Source organism: Dermacentor silvarum, chromosome 6 (assembly GCF_013339745.2).
Source record: "Dermacentor silvarum isolate Dsil-2018 chromosome 6, BIME_Dsil_1.4, whole genome shotgun sequence".
Taxonomy (NCBI): Eukaryota; Metazoa; Arthropoda; class Arachnida; order Ixodida; family Ixodidae; genus Dermacentor; species Dermacentor silvarum.
Window position 1 is genome coordinate 83,313,581 of NC_051159.1, and position 15,036 is coordinate 83,328,616.

Sequence of the window (15,036 nt, forward strand, 5' to 3'; positions counted from 1 at the left end):
CCTAGTATCTCTATGGGTATTATCTCTGATAATTTTTTTTCAATTGTTCCTTATCGCTATAAAGCTACCGATCATCTACATTGACATTATTATAACGATTCAGGTGCTTAAATTCGCAAATTACGCATTTTCGTGCAGATACAAGGCATTACACATTTCCCGTGACGGGATGCGGTAGCAGACAACAGAAAATGATGACCCCCCCAATACTGCAGCGCTCCTGCTGGCAAAGGGATGAAGCCCGAACAAAGTTCTAGTCATCTCGCTCTGCAGACAGACGGCGCAGTTCTGACACCTGTCTCTGCTCTTCCACCGTGGCCTAAGATTTGTATTAAATTTGCTTTCAAGGACTATTTTTGGTTCAAACCATATTCCCGCAAAAAACAAAACAAAAAAAAGAACCGGCATGCTCTTCTCAGCTTCTTTCAGTTTAAACCGCACATGCTGAACTCTAGTTATAATGCACATATTCAATCAAATCTAACAGAGAAGTGAGGAAAAGAAACTGTAATCACTTCTATAACATCCACTCTTGTAACACTTGTCCTTTGTAAAATGAAATAAATCGAGGAGATTCTCGGTGTTAGGGGTCACGTACACACTGGGGAAAAAATAAACATGCTGTTCTTTGATTGATTCAGAAAAGTTTATAGATACTATGTAGCACGACCAGCACGACGCAGTGTTTTTTATGCTATAGACAACAAAAAAATCGCCCCGCCCCCCGAAACACTCCGTAGACATGGTTAACCAGCGAGGCTGAAACGTGCGGCCCCGGTGTTTACCACTGGGTTAATTCCGACGGTTCATTAAAGTCTTTCTCAATTATTGGTTACGTCATTGTGTTTCTTAATGAGGTTACACACACGTTCGGCTGCGACGGAGAGAACGACGTCACTGACGGTATGCCTGCAGTCTGCAGTTGTCGCATTGCCGCTTGCGATTATTCAAAATTAAATTGCTTCAAAATTACACCTGTCCGTCACGTAAGACACTCCTTAAGAAGTGGCTCATACCCCCGTAAACGGGGCCTCCCCATTTCGATGACAGAAGTGAAATTTTACGCTGGAATGATGAGCGGCAACGAAGCCATCTGTGGAAGATTACGACGGCGACGAACGCGGAAGAAGTGGCACAAGCGCGTTCGTTTCGCGGTTGCGCCGAAGGGCGCCAACGAGCCAGTTCTGGAAAAAGACGACGACTGCTCGAGCCATTGCTGATGATGATAGTTTCTGCGCACATCGGACGGACGGATTTTTGTTTCGCCTAGCCATATACAGGTTTGCTGTGAAAAAACTTACGGATCATGTCCTCGTTTAGCTGAACTGTTCGAAACCCGATAGCGATGCTCTTCTCCAACAGTTCGTCGCCTACGGAAGCTGCTATTTTCAAGTTGTACAAACTTTGCTGACCGTAACCGACTGGCCACCAGCGAAGAATAGTGATGCCCTGCGTTTAAAATCAAATTATCAATACTTTGAGTTAGTGTATAAAGAACCAATGAAGAAATATATCTTGAGTGTTTTCGCTTATATGTACTTGATATCGTCGATTGTTATAAAACAAAAATCAGGCGTACCAAAATAAGGAATTTGTAAAGAATAATTGTGCTATTCACTTGAACCGATAAACTTTTAAACATGGCTCTTCTGTTTTTAAAATGATTAATATAGGCTGGTAACTATGAATCGCTCGCGCTTTAGCGAAACACTCTAGCATGAAAGGAACTGTGAATTCAGCGCTTGTACAAAATATGGCCCGCTAACAACACACTGATCACTGCTCCATAAAAATAGCCAGAGCTACAAAATACAAGATTTAAGAAGCTTACATCTGGCACTGGGACAAGTAGTTCGAGTTTGCTATCTGGCTGCATCGACGGCTGAAATGTAACAGACTCCATGCCTAGGAAAGCATCCTCCAAAGCCACCCAGACTGTTCCAATCCGTGGCTTAGTACTTGAAGACTTGTAACAGAGGGTAACGTTGAGAGTCCATCTGTCGGTAGCGTGTTCTTTCTCTGAAAAAAGCAAACAGGTGGCATGCAGCTCAAGCAACACTGATTTGTAGTGGGGAGCTCGTGGGCGACTTAGTGTGCATTCTACATCTATTGAAGGGAGCAAACTGATCTGAGTAGATTTGCTGCAGTATAAGCAGTCCCTCTGTGTCACTGTTTTTCGCTATGCAGGGCTACGCGAAGCCGCTCTTTTTCAAGCGAAGCTTGTATTGGCTCACAAGTTTCGGTGGCGTTTACAGTCACGCAAAAACTCACGTGTGGCACGTACCCGCATTGCATATGCATTGCTCGCGCTGCGCTGCATATAAGCGCAGTGCATATGCGGGTATGAGCCAGGGACAAGAAAGAAAGAAGGAAAGAAAGAAAGGAAGAAAGAAAGAAAAAGCAGGTGCGAGGAAAGTTGCGCCAGCGCTGGATCACGTGACACACGCGACCAATCAGGGTCATTTGGTGTGTCGCGGGGAGGGAAGGGGCACGCACTTCGCGGGGCTTCGCTCGCCTCTGAACAGTTTCGGCGCCCGGATGAGAAGTCCGCGCTTGGTGCGTTCCGCCGAGGAGCAGGATGCGTTTGAGCAACGGTGACGCGAACGCGCTGGGAAAAGGGCTCGTCGTCGACGTGCCGATTCTAGCGGGAGGGCTTCCGAAGCCCAGGCGAAACGTCAGCGAGGAGCCGTGGACCCCGAGTTGCGGGAGCGCGATGTTGAGGCCAAACATCAGCGAAGAGCCGTGGACCCCGAGTTGCGGGAGCGCGATGTTGAGGTCAAACGTCAGCGTCGTCTTGCGCTCCAGGAACCCGACAACGGTGGTGCACGCCTCGGTAACGCTAGCGCCAACTTCACCGGTGCGACGGCCAGGTTTCAACGCGAGTTTCTCAACCGGAACCTCAGAGCCAGCTGCAGTGCGTGTGACCGGTTGTGGTTCGAGCACAACGTGGTACTCGTCAGTGTAATTCGTTCCGAGGAACACCGAAGAAACACAGGACAAGCTTCGCTTATCTCAATTTCCTCGACAGGGGAGGGGCTACTGTTTTTTTTTTTTCAGTGAACGCGAAGCATGCGAACAACACATCTTATAAATCACTATTTACGAGTGTGCCAAGTTGTGGCTGAAAGCCGGAAAATCAACATAGGAAAGATAGCAATCACCGACGCTTATGGCATTTATATTTTAATTACTGCCTACCCGGTCTTTCAAATATCAGACCAAGTGCCGAACGGAAACATTAACCAGCGCATGGAAAACGCCAACCCAGATTCTCAGAAGAAAGGCAGACCTATGGAAACATCAGCCCAAATTAGATGTCCCAATTCTTAGGTCTTCAGTTAGCTAGAAAGACTACGTCAAAAGGCAAAACGAACGTGTGTGTCATTGCCTTGCGTTCCCTATTGCATTGAGTGCCGATCGTCTTACAAGCACCTGAGCGTGACAGCCGTGACAACCTTTCCCATGGACAGTCCATGATCAAAGGAAACCTTTCTTAGACAGTCTGTTACGAACCAATTTATTGTGCAGCTGCTCCATTGCTTGCGACGAATGTGATTGCATTACAATGGTACGGCGGGAATTGTAAGCGTAGCAAAAATTTAACCACGTAACATTGCGCGAGGCTCCTCGAGGGTGAATGCGGGCACAGCAATGTATCAGAGTAGGCCAGTAAGTTTTTTCATGCTCATGAGTAGCAGTAACAGTTAGTAACCGAAGCTGGCACAAGAATTATTGACGCTGATGATTATAACATTAACGCAATGACCCCATAGATTTCAGTATTGCACATGCTGTTCCGTTTAAACAAGCATATTACCAGCATTGACATAGCTATCTAGAATCGTTACAACAAAACAGCTCTATATAAACATAGGGAAAATTGCGATGAGTGCGGAGGTGGTGGGCGGAACGCCGCAGTATTTCTATTGCAAGACACAGGTAAGGAATAAAATCCCGCTTACTATGAGGAATCGTTTCCACTAATACATCGCGGATGACGACGCCATTGCTCCCTTCCAGCCAGATAGGCTTCCTGAGGACAAAAGGGAAGATAAATTCCTATTTTAAACATTATAAGCATCACTCGTTGCTTTCAGGAATGATTTCGGAAACGCACTCAAGAGAGTTTGGTAGGATGCTGCTTTAGTGTCAGTGACAGTATTATACTGGTAACACGTGGCATTACTATGCAAAACACTCTTCGTCCACCCAACGATGGCTTTGACGTGTAAGGTTAACGGCCGTTGAATCTTAACGTGCTGATAAACTGTGTTGACAAGCACGTCGTGGGAGCACAAAATATTGTCAGGGGCTGTATCTTCGCAAGAAAACTGTGATAAGCAAATTTGTACAATGTAGCCATATCCGAAACTTTTGTCCGCAGCGTTCCTTTTTTTTTCTTCCAGTGAATGCGCTTGATTGAAACAAGGGGAGGGAGCTTTGCCGTATTGCGACAGAGTGATTTTACCACCTGGACATGCCAGCAAGGGCCTCGTCTAGCATAATCTAGCACGGTTCTACCACGCATGGAGAGGAAGAGCTTGAAAACAAACAAACAAACAAACAAACAAACAAACAAACGAACAAAAAAAAGCCGCAGCCTCATCATTGATTGTTAAATTACTTTTTATCTTAAACTCACATTGTCTTCAAAACCGTGAAGAGTAGAGTTTGTGTAGTTTTCGTCGGACTTTTGTGGAGTACTTAAAGGCACTGCTCCAATAGAGATAAATAGTGACGGCTTTTGGCTCAGGCCAGCTTTCAAGTATATGCACAAAAAGGAGAGTGATGTACAAGATTGCATACGGAATGGCGCTATATTAAGCCTATGACTAGGTAAGGTAGCTGAGCGACAGAACATGAGGGCAGTGTTATATTTTTCTACCGACAAATGAATAAACTTATGACTTCGGGAGAAAAAAAAAAGCTGCCACCCAGATGCGCAAATAAGTGATAAGCGAAGCCTTTTTTGATGTTTACTTAAATGTGTTCACTCACTAATACCATCTTATTCGCTACTATGCAGCTCAACGTTCCTCGCTCAATGGACGGTCTGGTCCTTATTTTGTTCCCTTCCACACTCGGCGTCTTCTGTTGCCGACTTTATCAATTCTCGGTAGCCGACTTATTCGATTTTCTGTTGCCGACTTCGCTTCTTGCCTCTTGTTCTGCTTATACTATCGGGGTACATGTTGCGCGGCGCATACACATTCGGGGGGATTGGCCAAGAATGTCCACACACACAGTGGAACATGCCCAGTTGCGCGCGCCCAGTGACCCAAGTTGTTGTATAATATAGGTAAGACAGCTGCCAACAGCCAGCCCCCGCAAGGTGGGGGAACTGGCAAAGAAAGCTTAGCTTTAAAAAGTAACGCCCTGTCTCACAGATGTACTATCGCGCTCGATAAGATTTGCAACATGATAATCTGTTTTATTTGTGCGTCTAGTCCCTGCCATGCTGCCATACAGGCGCCCGTATGGCACCATGGCAGCGCCTACGCAAGAAAATTGCTGAACACTGTTCTATCACCCTGTTTACAAGAAAAATGACAACTATTGAAGGAATAGACAGGTGTATGCCGTGTTGCAACTCCCATTGAGCCAGATAGTACACGTGCACACCTTTATTTTCTGTCCTCGTGATCATCGTTCACTGCCCCCTCTCCACGCGTGACCCTACAGAGTAGCAGGCTTAAGCCATTTTACACTCCCGCGCGCGCACAGGCACACACACACACACACACACACACACACACACACACACACACACACACACACACACACACACACACACACACACACACACACACACACACACCACACACACACACACACACACACACACACACACACACACACACACACACACACACACACACACACACACACACACACGCACGCACGCACGCACGCACGCACGCACGCACGCACGCACGCACGCGCACGCACGCACGCACGCACGCACGCACGCATGCACACACACAGACAGACACAAATGCGGTCGGCCGACGCTAAGGTATTCTCTAGATAGGTGGTCTATAGACAGGTGGTCTATAGGCAGAATAGTCTATGGGCAGGATGGTCTATGGGCAGGATGGTTGACGTTTAACCATACGCGACGTCGACTGTCTTCAATTGCACTTTAAACGCATAAAAATGTCGCAGATTCGTGCGAAAGGCGAAGCATCAATTGCGATAGCAAACTAGCACAGAGCTATTCGGAGTAGGGGTAATAGTTTTATCGGCTGCATAAACTTGGACACATTCGCTTACTAAATGAATTAACAAGCGTGGTGTCAGCGCGCACGAGCAAACATGAAATGATCACACTGAATGACCGCAGACAACGACTGTCAAAACGCTGGCAGCAAGCGCAGCCGCCGCAGCGGGCGAAGGTTCGTGCGGCCTATCGCTTCAACGGAAACTGAGTGGCGAATGCATAGCGCATACAAAGGTCAGAGCCGTGTGGAGATAAGAGACGGTGCGGGCGACCGCCACAGCCGGGCAAAGTACAAACGCAGTTGTTGGCAGAGTAAAAGCTGCCCCCCTTCCCTCCCTCCCGCGCTGCCTTCCCGCTTTCTTGCTTTCGCGTGGGAGATTGAGTGGCCGTTCCCCTTGCGCCCGGTTGCAAGTTACGCATTTCGTGCCGCCGCACAGCATCGCCCCGGCTCCCTCCCTCCCATATCTCCACGGCCTTTCGCGCGACGGTCGCGTTTGCTTTCCGCCGTGAGTTCGCTCTCCGTGGTAGCGCGCGGGGGAATACGGCGCGCGGCGACGATTTTATCGCCCTTGGACTTTATACGGAACCTCACGGCGACGCCGACGGCAGAAATCCGGTTGAAGTGTCCATATAATTGCCATCGTAATAAAAGTATTCTTTGTAGCAACAAATGGGACCGGCGCTCGTCCCAAGGATGGCGCGGTACGTTCCTCATTGTGTGATTCAATGTGAAGAAAAATATTTTCTCAACGAGCCAGGAATATAGGTGCTTGCCAGACAGAAGCTTGGAAAGCAATAAATGAATTAAACGAATGAAAAAATGAAAACGAGTAGAAAAACAAGTACACTGACACGAAAAGCGCTTCCACAGGCTAAGATAAGACAATTCTATTACAGCTTATGTTCAGCCAAGCAAAGCGCCTTGCTTTATATCTCTACCCATAAGTGAATCTTTGCGCACTACGTACGCGTCATGCGTAGGAGCAAGCTGTGAGCAATGCATTGGTTACCAAACGCCAGTAGAAGGAAAGGAAGGCGCCCAGTCCCAGCTGAAGGAGCACGGCATCTTGCGGATCAAGTTGACGTGACAATGTCCTTTCTGCACCACCGGTGGGCAAAGCGGATACACCGGGTAAGCTGCACGTTGCGCCTCATGCATCCGTTTCGCATATTTTACAGGCGACTCGCAACGCACAGAAATGGTGTTCCTCCTCTGCAAGCACAAGGCACTGCGTAAGTGCCGCAGTATTTCACACCCTTTTGCATAACGCAGACCAACACCATTATTGCGTTTGACTTTGGAAAAGCCACACTGTTCGTCTATTCATAGCACCAGACAAGGATCAGGAAAATTGCTCTATCATTACTTTTTTTCCCTGTTGACTAAGCTCAGCGCGCATAGGAGCTTTTTAGAGTAAGCTGCTTACGGTAAGCAGCGCATGGTGTTTTTGTTTGCCATTGCTCAGCACCGGCTTTCGGTGCAGCTTTAACTTCAAAGTTAAACGTCGCCAGCTACCTGAACTATCAATGCTGCGATGGAATGCAAAGCAAATAAACAATATCTTCTTGAGCAACACTTGTTTTTTTTTATTCCTACTGGTTCTAAGACTAGGAGGCCAAGAAGATGGATGAGGTTCGCCACAAGGTCTATGCAAATTGATGTTTGGACGCCACTCCCGTGTATCGGTTCTTTAGCATTTGGGAGCGCCGCCGAAAGTAACAGCACGTATTTTAGCAGGGCAACAAGAAGGTCTTACTAAAGCGCGGAACAATTGCTGACTGCTAGCACAACGGCCCTTCCTTTTCTCTCTCTCTCTCTCTCTTATAACCCACAGCAGTAGCTTAGTGGCTATGTCGTCGAGCTGCTGAGCTCGAGGTCGCCGGTTCTATCCCGGCCTCGGCGGCCGCATTTCGATGGCGGCGAAGTGCACAACACTCGTGTACTTAAATTTAGGTGCACGTTGTTGCAGTGCTCAAAGTTAGTCCGGAGTTTCCCACTACGGCGTATATCATAATGAGGTCGTTGTTCTGGCCGGCACGTAAAATCACGGAATTTAATTTATTTTCTCTGTTAACAGGAATAGCGGCTAGCCAATGATAAGCAGTTCTTGCGAACATAATGCTTTGCTAATTCAATTTGTGGACCATAATGAATTTCGCTCGTGCAAACTGCAGCCGCTAGCTCGAGTCTTCACCATTGTCTTTTTCTTTTAATCGCGATAGAACAAGAACGCCATGCTATATTTTACGAGTAATATTGCAAAAATAAACGCACCTTTTTTTTTCCTTTCTCATTTGAATTTCCTTTGCAAATAAAGACGTCTGTAGTACATGTCCATTGTTATAGATTAGCCCTGAAAGCTGATCAGCCTTCGGGAGACTCAGGAAGAGAGCGCATTCACACCGACATTAAAAACGCAAATGTATAATTAAATCACATTCCCGTATTGCCTTTGGCATACGCCTGTGCACGTTAGTCAATTTCTCAATGTCATTATGCGGCACGCTCAGTAAATGAAAACGTTTTTACACACTTAACGCATGGGTTAACGTTTCTCTTTCAAAGCACAGAGTTTTGACCTAAAATTTTGTCAGCAGCCTATAGTTTGTACTGTGCGAAGACCCTTTTAATATTTGCACACAAAGTCCCCAAAGAACTTCTGGCTTCGCCCTCTGGAAGAGCCTGGTAAACTTGGCGAGTAATGAAGAGAATAGAAGTTGCAATAACCTGGAAATATGTAGGACCCTCCCACTGGCACAAGTTTTTTATACACAGTTAAAGCTTACTTGATAAATGATTTTTATTTATATTTAAGCAGAACAAGAACATGTGTGTACATTCAACTACAGGAAAATAAAGTTTTATTTCTGAACTTGCGTGACATTACCGCCACACCGGAAGTTCTCTGGGGTCACAAGCAGCCTGCTGCCACAAAATGGACAAATCGGCCTAGATGAATAGAGGCAACCAAAGCGCAAAAATGCATGCAAACTTATCTTCGCACAGCTTACCTTTAGCAAGGACTTTACTTCTGCCTCGTACCTAACGAACATGTTGCTTGCGTTGAACACGTGAACACCGTTTAGCACAATTCCGCATGCGGTGTCGATACCGTGGGCAACGAGGGTTACCTCTTCGTGTTCCAGAAGGTCTCTCGGAGCTGTGTGCGAGTGCATTGTACAAAAGGTTTTCGCTCAATCATACATTTTATGGACACTGCAATGGCGCACGTTGTGTAAGATTTGCGTACGGCAGTCGTACCTATAAACGATCTGTAAAACGTCCAGTCTTCCAAGGCGACCCACTCGTAGTTCACGTCGTTGAAGCCATAGTACGGTTCGCTAATTATGCCACTCCTCATCAGATCCGTGTAAATGCCACCAGGAACAATGGCGCGAATTTCGATCGCTAAAGAAAGGGGGGGGGGGGGGGGGTACAGAAACGATGTACTTGTAGTGACAGATGATTTGTTTAGTCAATCATTCAGCTAAAACCAAGTTTTAGAATAGGCGGCCTTCAGAGTGCCTCCTATTTGGCGAGGCGTCATTATGCGAAACGCCGTCGGTGCTAACCCACTCGCTGGAGATACATATTTAACGAAGCAACGTTTCCCCTTCTCTAATTGCCTCACAGGCATTCTGAAGTCACTTTATAGCACAAGGCAGTAACCGAAGTTACATGGGCGGAGTACATGCACAGTGTTTAATATTGTCCGACACAATACTGAGTGTAGCCTACATCCTAAAAACTTAGCGCAGTGAAATAATCATTGCCGCCGGTGTCTGTCAGAGCTATCCCAAGGTATAGTCTCCTGTCTCCTTATTAGTGTAGTGTTAATATTTGAGCCCTCATACAATTCCTTCAGCTAACTTTCTTCAATGGCGGCTTTGCGAGCTCCACGCTCAATGCTTCTTAACGATTGCGTCTAGGCCAGTAAAAAAAAAAGGGGGGGGGGGGAATAAAGAAAACGCCGTGCAAGAAGGACGTATTTGCCCTGTTTTCGTCTTATAGAACGCAGTCGAGAAGAGTGGTTGCATTCTTTTAGGAAATCAAAGAACAGTGTGTTCATTATCACGGAAAACCTGCCGGGGTGGCTCCGTCAGCTAAGGCGTTGCGCTGCTGATAACAAGGTCACGGGATCGAATCCCGGCCGCGGCGGCCGCATTTCGATGGAGGCGAAATGCAAAAACGTCCGTGTGCTTGTGTTGTAGTGCACGTTAAAGAACCCCAGGTGGTCAAAATATATCCGGAGCCCTCCACTACGGCTTGCCTCATAATCGGAACTGGTTTTGGCACGTCATCATCATCATCAGCCTATATTTATGTCCACTGCAGGGCGAAGGCCTCTCCCTGTGATCTCCAATTACCTCTGTCTTTCGTTAGCTGATTCCAACTTGCGCCTGCAAATTTCCTAACTTCATCACCCCATCTAGTTTTCTGCCGTCCTCGAGTACGCTTCCCTTCTCGTGGCATCCATTCTATAACTCTAATGGTCCACCCGTTATCCTTCCTACGCATTACATGGCCTGCCCAGCTCCATTTTCCCCTCTTAATGTCAACTAGAATATCGGTTATCCCCATTTGCTCTCTTATCCACACCGCTCTCTTCCTGTATCTTAACGTTAGGCATAACATTTTTCGTTCCATCGCTCTGTGTGGGGTCCTTAACTTGTTCTCGAGCTTCTTTGTTAACCTCCAAGTTTCTGCCCCATATGTTAGCACCGGTAGAATGCAATGATTGTGTACTTTTCTTTTCATCGACAGTGGTAAGCTCCCAGTCAGGATTTGGCAATGCCTGCCGTATGCACTCCAACCCAATTTTAATCTTCTGTAAATGATCAGGGTCCCCTGTGAGTAATCGACCTAGATAAACGTACTCCTTTACAGACTCTGGAGGCTGACTGGCGATCCTAAATTCTTAAATCCCAGAAAGAAGAAGAACGGAAAACCGGGGAAAACGTAGGCTTTTTCCAGAACTTGGCACCTGCGGCAATGTCCGGGAAAGGACAAGAACATTTCTCCGTAACTGTCCTCAACCTCGGGAATTGTTCTTTAACGTTTATGCTGGGGCCAGTGGCGTGTCCCAAAATACTATTCGCTCCTAAGTCTCATCGAATGCTTCCGAGTGTGCAAAGTCTGGCAGAGTATACAGAACACCCGATACATATGGTTCAAGCGAAACTCAAGTTCTCGATCCATTTAATCTGGCCGATTGTTACCTGGAAGGGTTGTTAAAAATGGACCAGTGCAGTAACATGGTACTAGGATGAGGAAAACTTGAATTAAGAACGCTGGAGACATTCGCTTGCTATCTTGTGCTAACCAACAAACGTGAAATTCTGCAGAAAAAAAGTAAGGCTTACATCTGTTCCGGTTGTATGCCTTCCACTGGCCGTCGAGGGGAAACTCAGCAAATGTCTTTACAAGAGATATGCAGAAATATAGAGAGACAACACGCAACAACAGATATGTCATACCCTCGTTGACACCCCAAGGCACGTTGGTTGGTTCCATGTGAAATGGCACAACCCACTACGTGGGATAAGCCCGGGATCGCGTGGTAGTAAATGACAAAAATAGGTGTAAATGTTGAAAAAGAAAGTTTATTGAAGGCGTGTTAATACTGCCTGAATAAATAAACACAAAGGAACTGGCGTTCGCAACACTGGTTTCATTGGTATAGTTTTTCTTCATTTAGACCAAGGAATGTGAATAATTTTTCTTGCGAGCAGCTTGCTTCCAGTATTTGTAAGTTGAAGACGCTTTAGGAAGGTTTTTGAAAGTATGTGGGAAAAAATCAGGCAAGTTTGCACTTGGTCGCGCAAAGCTTAGGCACAGCGAAGCTTACTGGCTGCTACTGCTAGGTATGAACTTGGTTGCTGCTGGGTCTTAACTTGGTTTAACTTAACTACGCATGTAGGAAGGTATTCTCGAGCGATCATTTTCCTAGGTACCTTCGCTTTCGCGACATTTCGCGTGACTAGCGCTGGACGCATGGGCACCTACGAGTGAAGCCCGTTTCACATGGTGCGATTTTGTTTGCGAATTCGCAGCTGCGGAAAATAGGCCGCCGGACCCTTCGTGCGTGCGTTTTTTCGATGTTCGGCGTGCTGAACTTTTCTGCGAAAAACGCAGATGTGGTGGTAGCTACTGTAGCGGTGGAAACAGACGACAATAGTAAGCGGCTCGCTCATACGTCATCACCAGTCTGAATGCTTAACGAGTATGCGAAAAACGCAGCTGCCGTATATCCATGTGAAACGGGATTGCAAATTTCGCATCGGAAATCACAGCTGCGAAAAACGCACTGCAAAAAGTTGTCGCAGTTTCACCTGAAAGGCGAAGCATCAATTGCGATAGCAAATTTGTAGAGATCTATACGGAGTAATGATATTAGCTTTATCAGCTGTATAAACTTGGACATGCAGCAGCACCGGCAACACGCAGAACTGTTGTCAACGCCGTCGGCGTTTTGCCCGCGTTCGCTCAAAATGCGTGCGGCGTTGGTGACTGTTGCCGGAGCCTCTGATATAAATAGGCACTTGGTGCCGCAGCTAAACGTCGCCTCCCTTCCCTCCCCCTCCCCCACGGCCTCTCGCGCGTCGGAAGAAGGCGCGTTTGCTCTACATATATGGTGATTGTAAAGGAGGAAAGAGACGCCTACTTCTGCAGCCTAAGCGAGCACGGCGATAGATAGATAAGTGGTTCTTGAGGGAAAGGGAAAGGTTGGCGCTATCTTCTGCAGCCCTTTCCCTCAAGAACCACTTATCATCATCAGCCCTTGAGGGAGCACGGCTCAGCGCCAAGCGAGCACGGCGCAGAACGCGCGTTTGTTCTCCGCCGTGCGTTCACTCCCCGTGAAAGCGCGCGCCCCTCGTGCCCTTTCACTCGCACATACAGCGTTCGGCGCGCGGCGACGATTTCATCTCCATTGACGTCATACGGAACCTCACGGCGACGGCGACGGCGACGGCGACGCCGACGGCAGAAATCTGCTTTTGAGTGTCCATATAATTGCTATCGCAATAAAACGCACCATGTGAAACGGGCTTGACAGCGCTCCTGGCATGTCCCAAACGCAGGCAGGCTAACCAAGTTTGGTACAGTGCCAAGAACGCTGTCGCTTGCCGACTGAACGCGTTGTGGGCTAGCCGCTCGATATCAATCGGCCAGCTTCGCTGTGTCTAGGGAGCCTACATGCACGGCCGCTGGTTAAAAAAAAAGGCAGCACCTTCTTTTTATCCAACGGCCGTGCATGTAGGCTCCCTTGCTGTGTCTTGAGCTTTGCGCGGCCTAGTGCAAGCTTTCGCCTTTTTTATTGCGATATTAATTATATGGACGACTTCAACCGGATTTCTGCCGTCGGCGACGACGAGCAAGCTGGCGTGCTTCTTCGGCTCTTTGTAGGAACTCTTCCAAGGGTTCGTTGGTCGGGCTATTTCAGCAACAGGTGGCATGGCGTCAAGTGTTGACGTGAAGCGGCCCCCGTATACAAGTTAGAACGGAGTAAACTGTGTGGTCTCCTGTACAACAGTGTTATAGGCGAATGTCACATATGGCAAAGTCTCGTTCCAAATCTTGTGCTCTACGTCAATATACATGGAAAGCATATCAGCCAGCGTTTTGTTGAGTCGTTCCGTTAATCCATTTGTTTGAGGATGATACGCAGTGCTCTTGCGGCGAGAGCTATGCGTCAGCTGGAGAACGTCCTGCATAAGTTCGGCTGTGAATGCAGCACCGCGATCGGTGATGAGAACAGAGGGTGCACCATGTCGTAGGACGATGTGGCGGACAAAGCACTTGGCCACTTCATCATAGTTGCCTTGCGGAATAGCTTCGGTTTCGGCGTACCGGGTTGAGTAGTCGGTAGCGACTATTATCCATCTGTTGCGCGAAGAGGTCACTGGGAATGGACCAAGTTAATTCATTCCTATTTGTTGGAACGGTGCTTGCGGAGGGTCCACAGGGTGGAGAAAGCCAGCCGGTCTAACGGGAGGTTTCTTGCGGCGCTGACAATCGCGGCAGGTCTTCACGTACCGTTGCACAGAAGAAAAAAGCCGGGGCCAGTAATACTTCTGTCGGATCCTTGCTAATGCCTAAGCGAATCCCAGGTGTCCCGCGCAAAGCTCATCATGGCAGGCTTGCAAAATGTCTTGGCGCAGCGCCGACGGCACGACAAGGAGATACGTATTTGGACCACTTCCGTAGTTTTTCTGGCAAATCACATTGTTGTAGAGAAAGTACGATGATAATCCGCGCACTAGCGAGCGAGGTGAAACAGTTTTAACTCCTTGAAGATGCTCGATCAGCAGCAGCAGCAGCAGCTCACGGTCAGCGCCCTGGCGCTCAGCCATCTTTACGGCGTCGACAGCGGCGACAAATGGCAAGTCATGGCCAGGGTCCGATAATGTCGTAGGGAGTGGTGCGTGTCACCGACAGTCAGCGTCGTTGTGCTTTCTTTCAGATCGGTAGACAATGGTAACATCCTACTCATGCAAGCACAGGCTCCAACGGGCTAGTCTGCCTGAAGGATCCTTGAGGCTGGAAAGCCAGCACAGGGCATGGTGATCGCTGACAGCCCTAAATGGTCTACCGTACAAGTAGGTTCACAATTTACTAATTGCCTAAACAACCGCTAAGCATTCTTTTTCAGTGGTTGAGTAGTTATTTTCAGCCTTGGTGAGACTGTGGCTTGCATAGGCAATGACGCGTTCCGCACCATCTTTCCACTGGACAAGAACTGCACCGAGGCCCGCATTGCTGGCGTCAGCATGAATTTCTGTGTCAGCGTCTTCGTCGAAATGAGCAAGTATTG

At 47.7% G+C, this 15,036-nt stretch overlaps 1 protein-coding gene and 1 long non-coding RNA gene across 2 annotated transcripts in view; both read right to left on the bottom strand.

The window, feature by feature from the left end:
* The window catches only part of LOC119456767 (beta-mannosidase-like), a 29,022-nt gene extending 21,553 nt beyond the window's left edge, over positions 1–7,469 (bottom strand). Inside the window, exons 1-2 of the mRNA XM_049669070.1 lie at positions 7,231–7,469; positions 3,963–4,033 (exon numbers count right to left, since the gene is read on the bottom strand). Of these exons, the coding sequence (XP_049525027.1) occupies positions 3,963–4,033; positions 7,231–7,379 (220 nt within the window). The 5' untranslated portion in view covers positions 7,380–7,469. The remainder of the gene's footprint in view (positions 1–3,962; positions 4,034–7,230) is intronic.
* On the bottom strand, positions 1,317–4,088 carry LOC125946268 (uncharacterized). The gene is made up of 3 exons (XR_007467512.1): positions 3,963–4,088; positions 1,832–2,019; positions 1,317–1,449 (listed from the first exon to the last, which is right to left on the bottom strand). It is a non-coding gene; the product is annotated as an uncharacterized LOC125946268 (long non-coding RNA).
* Positions 7,470–15,036: the final 7,567 nt, after the last annotated feature.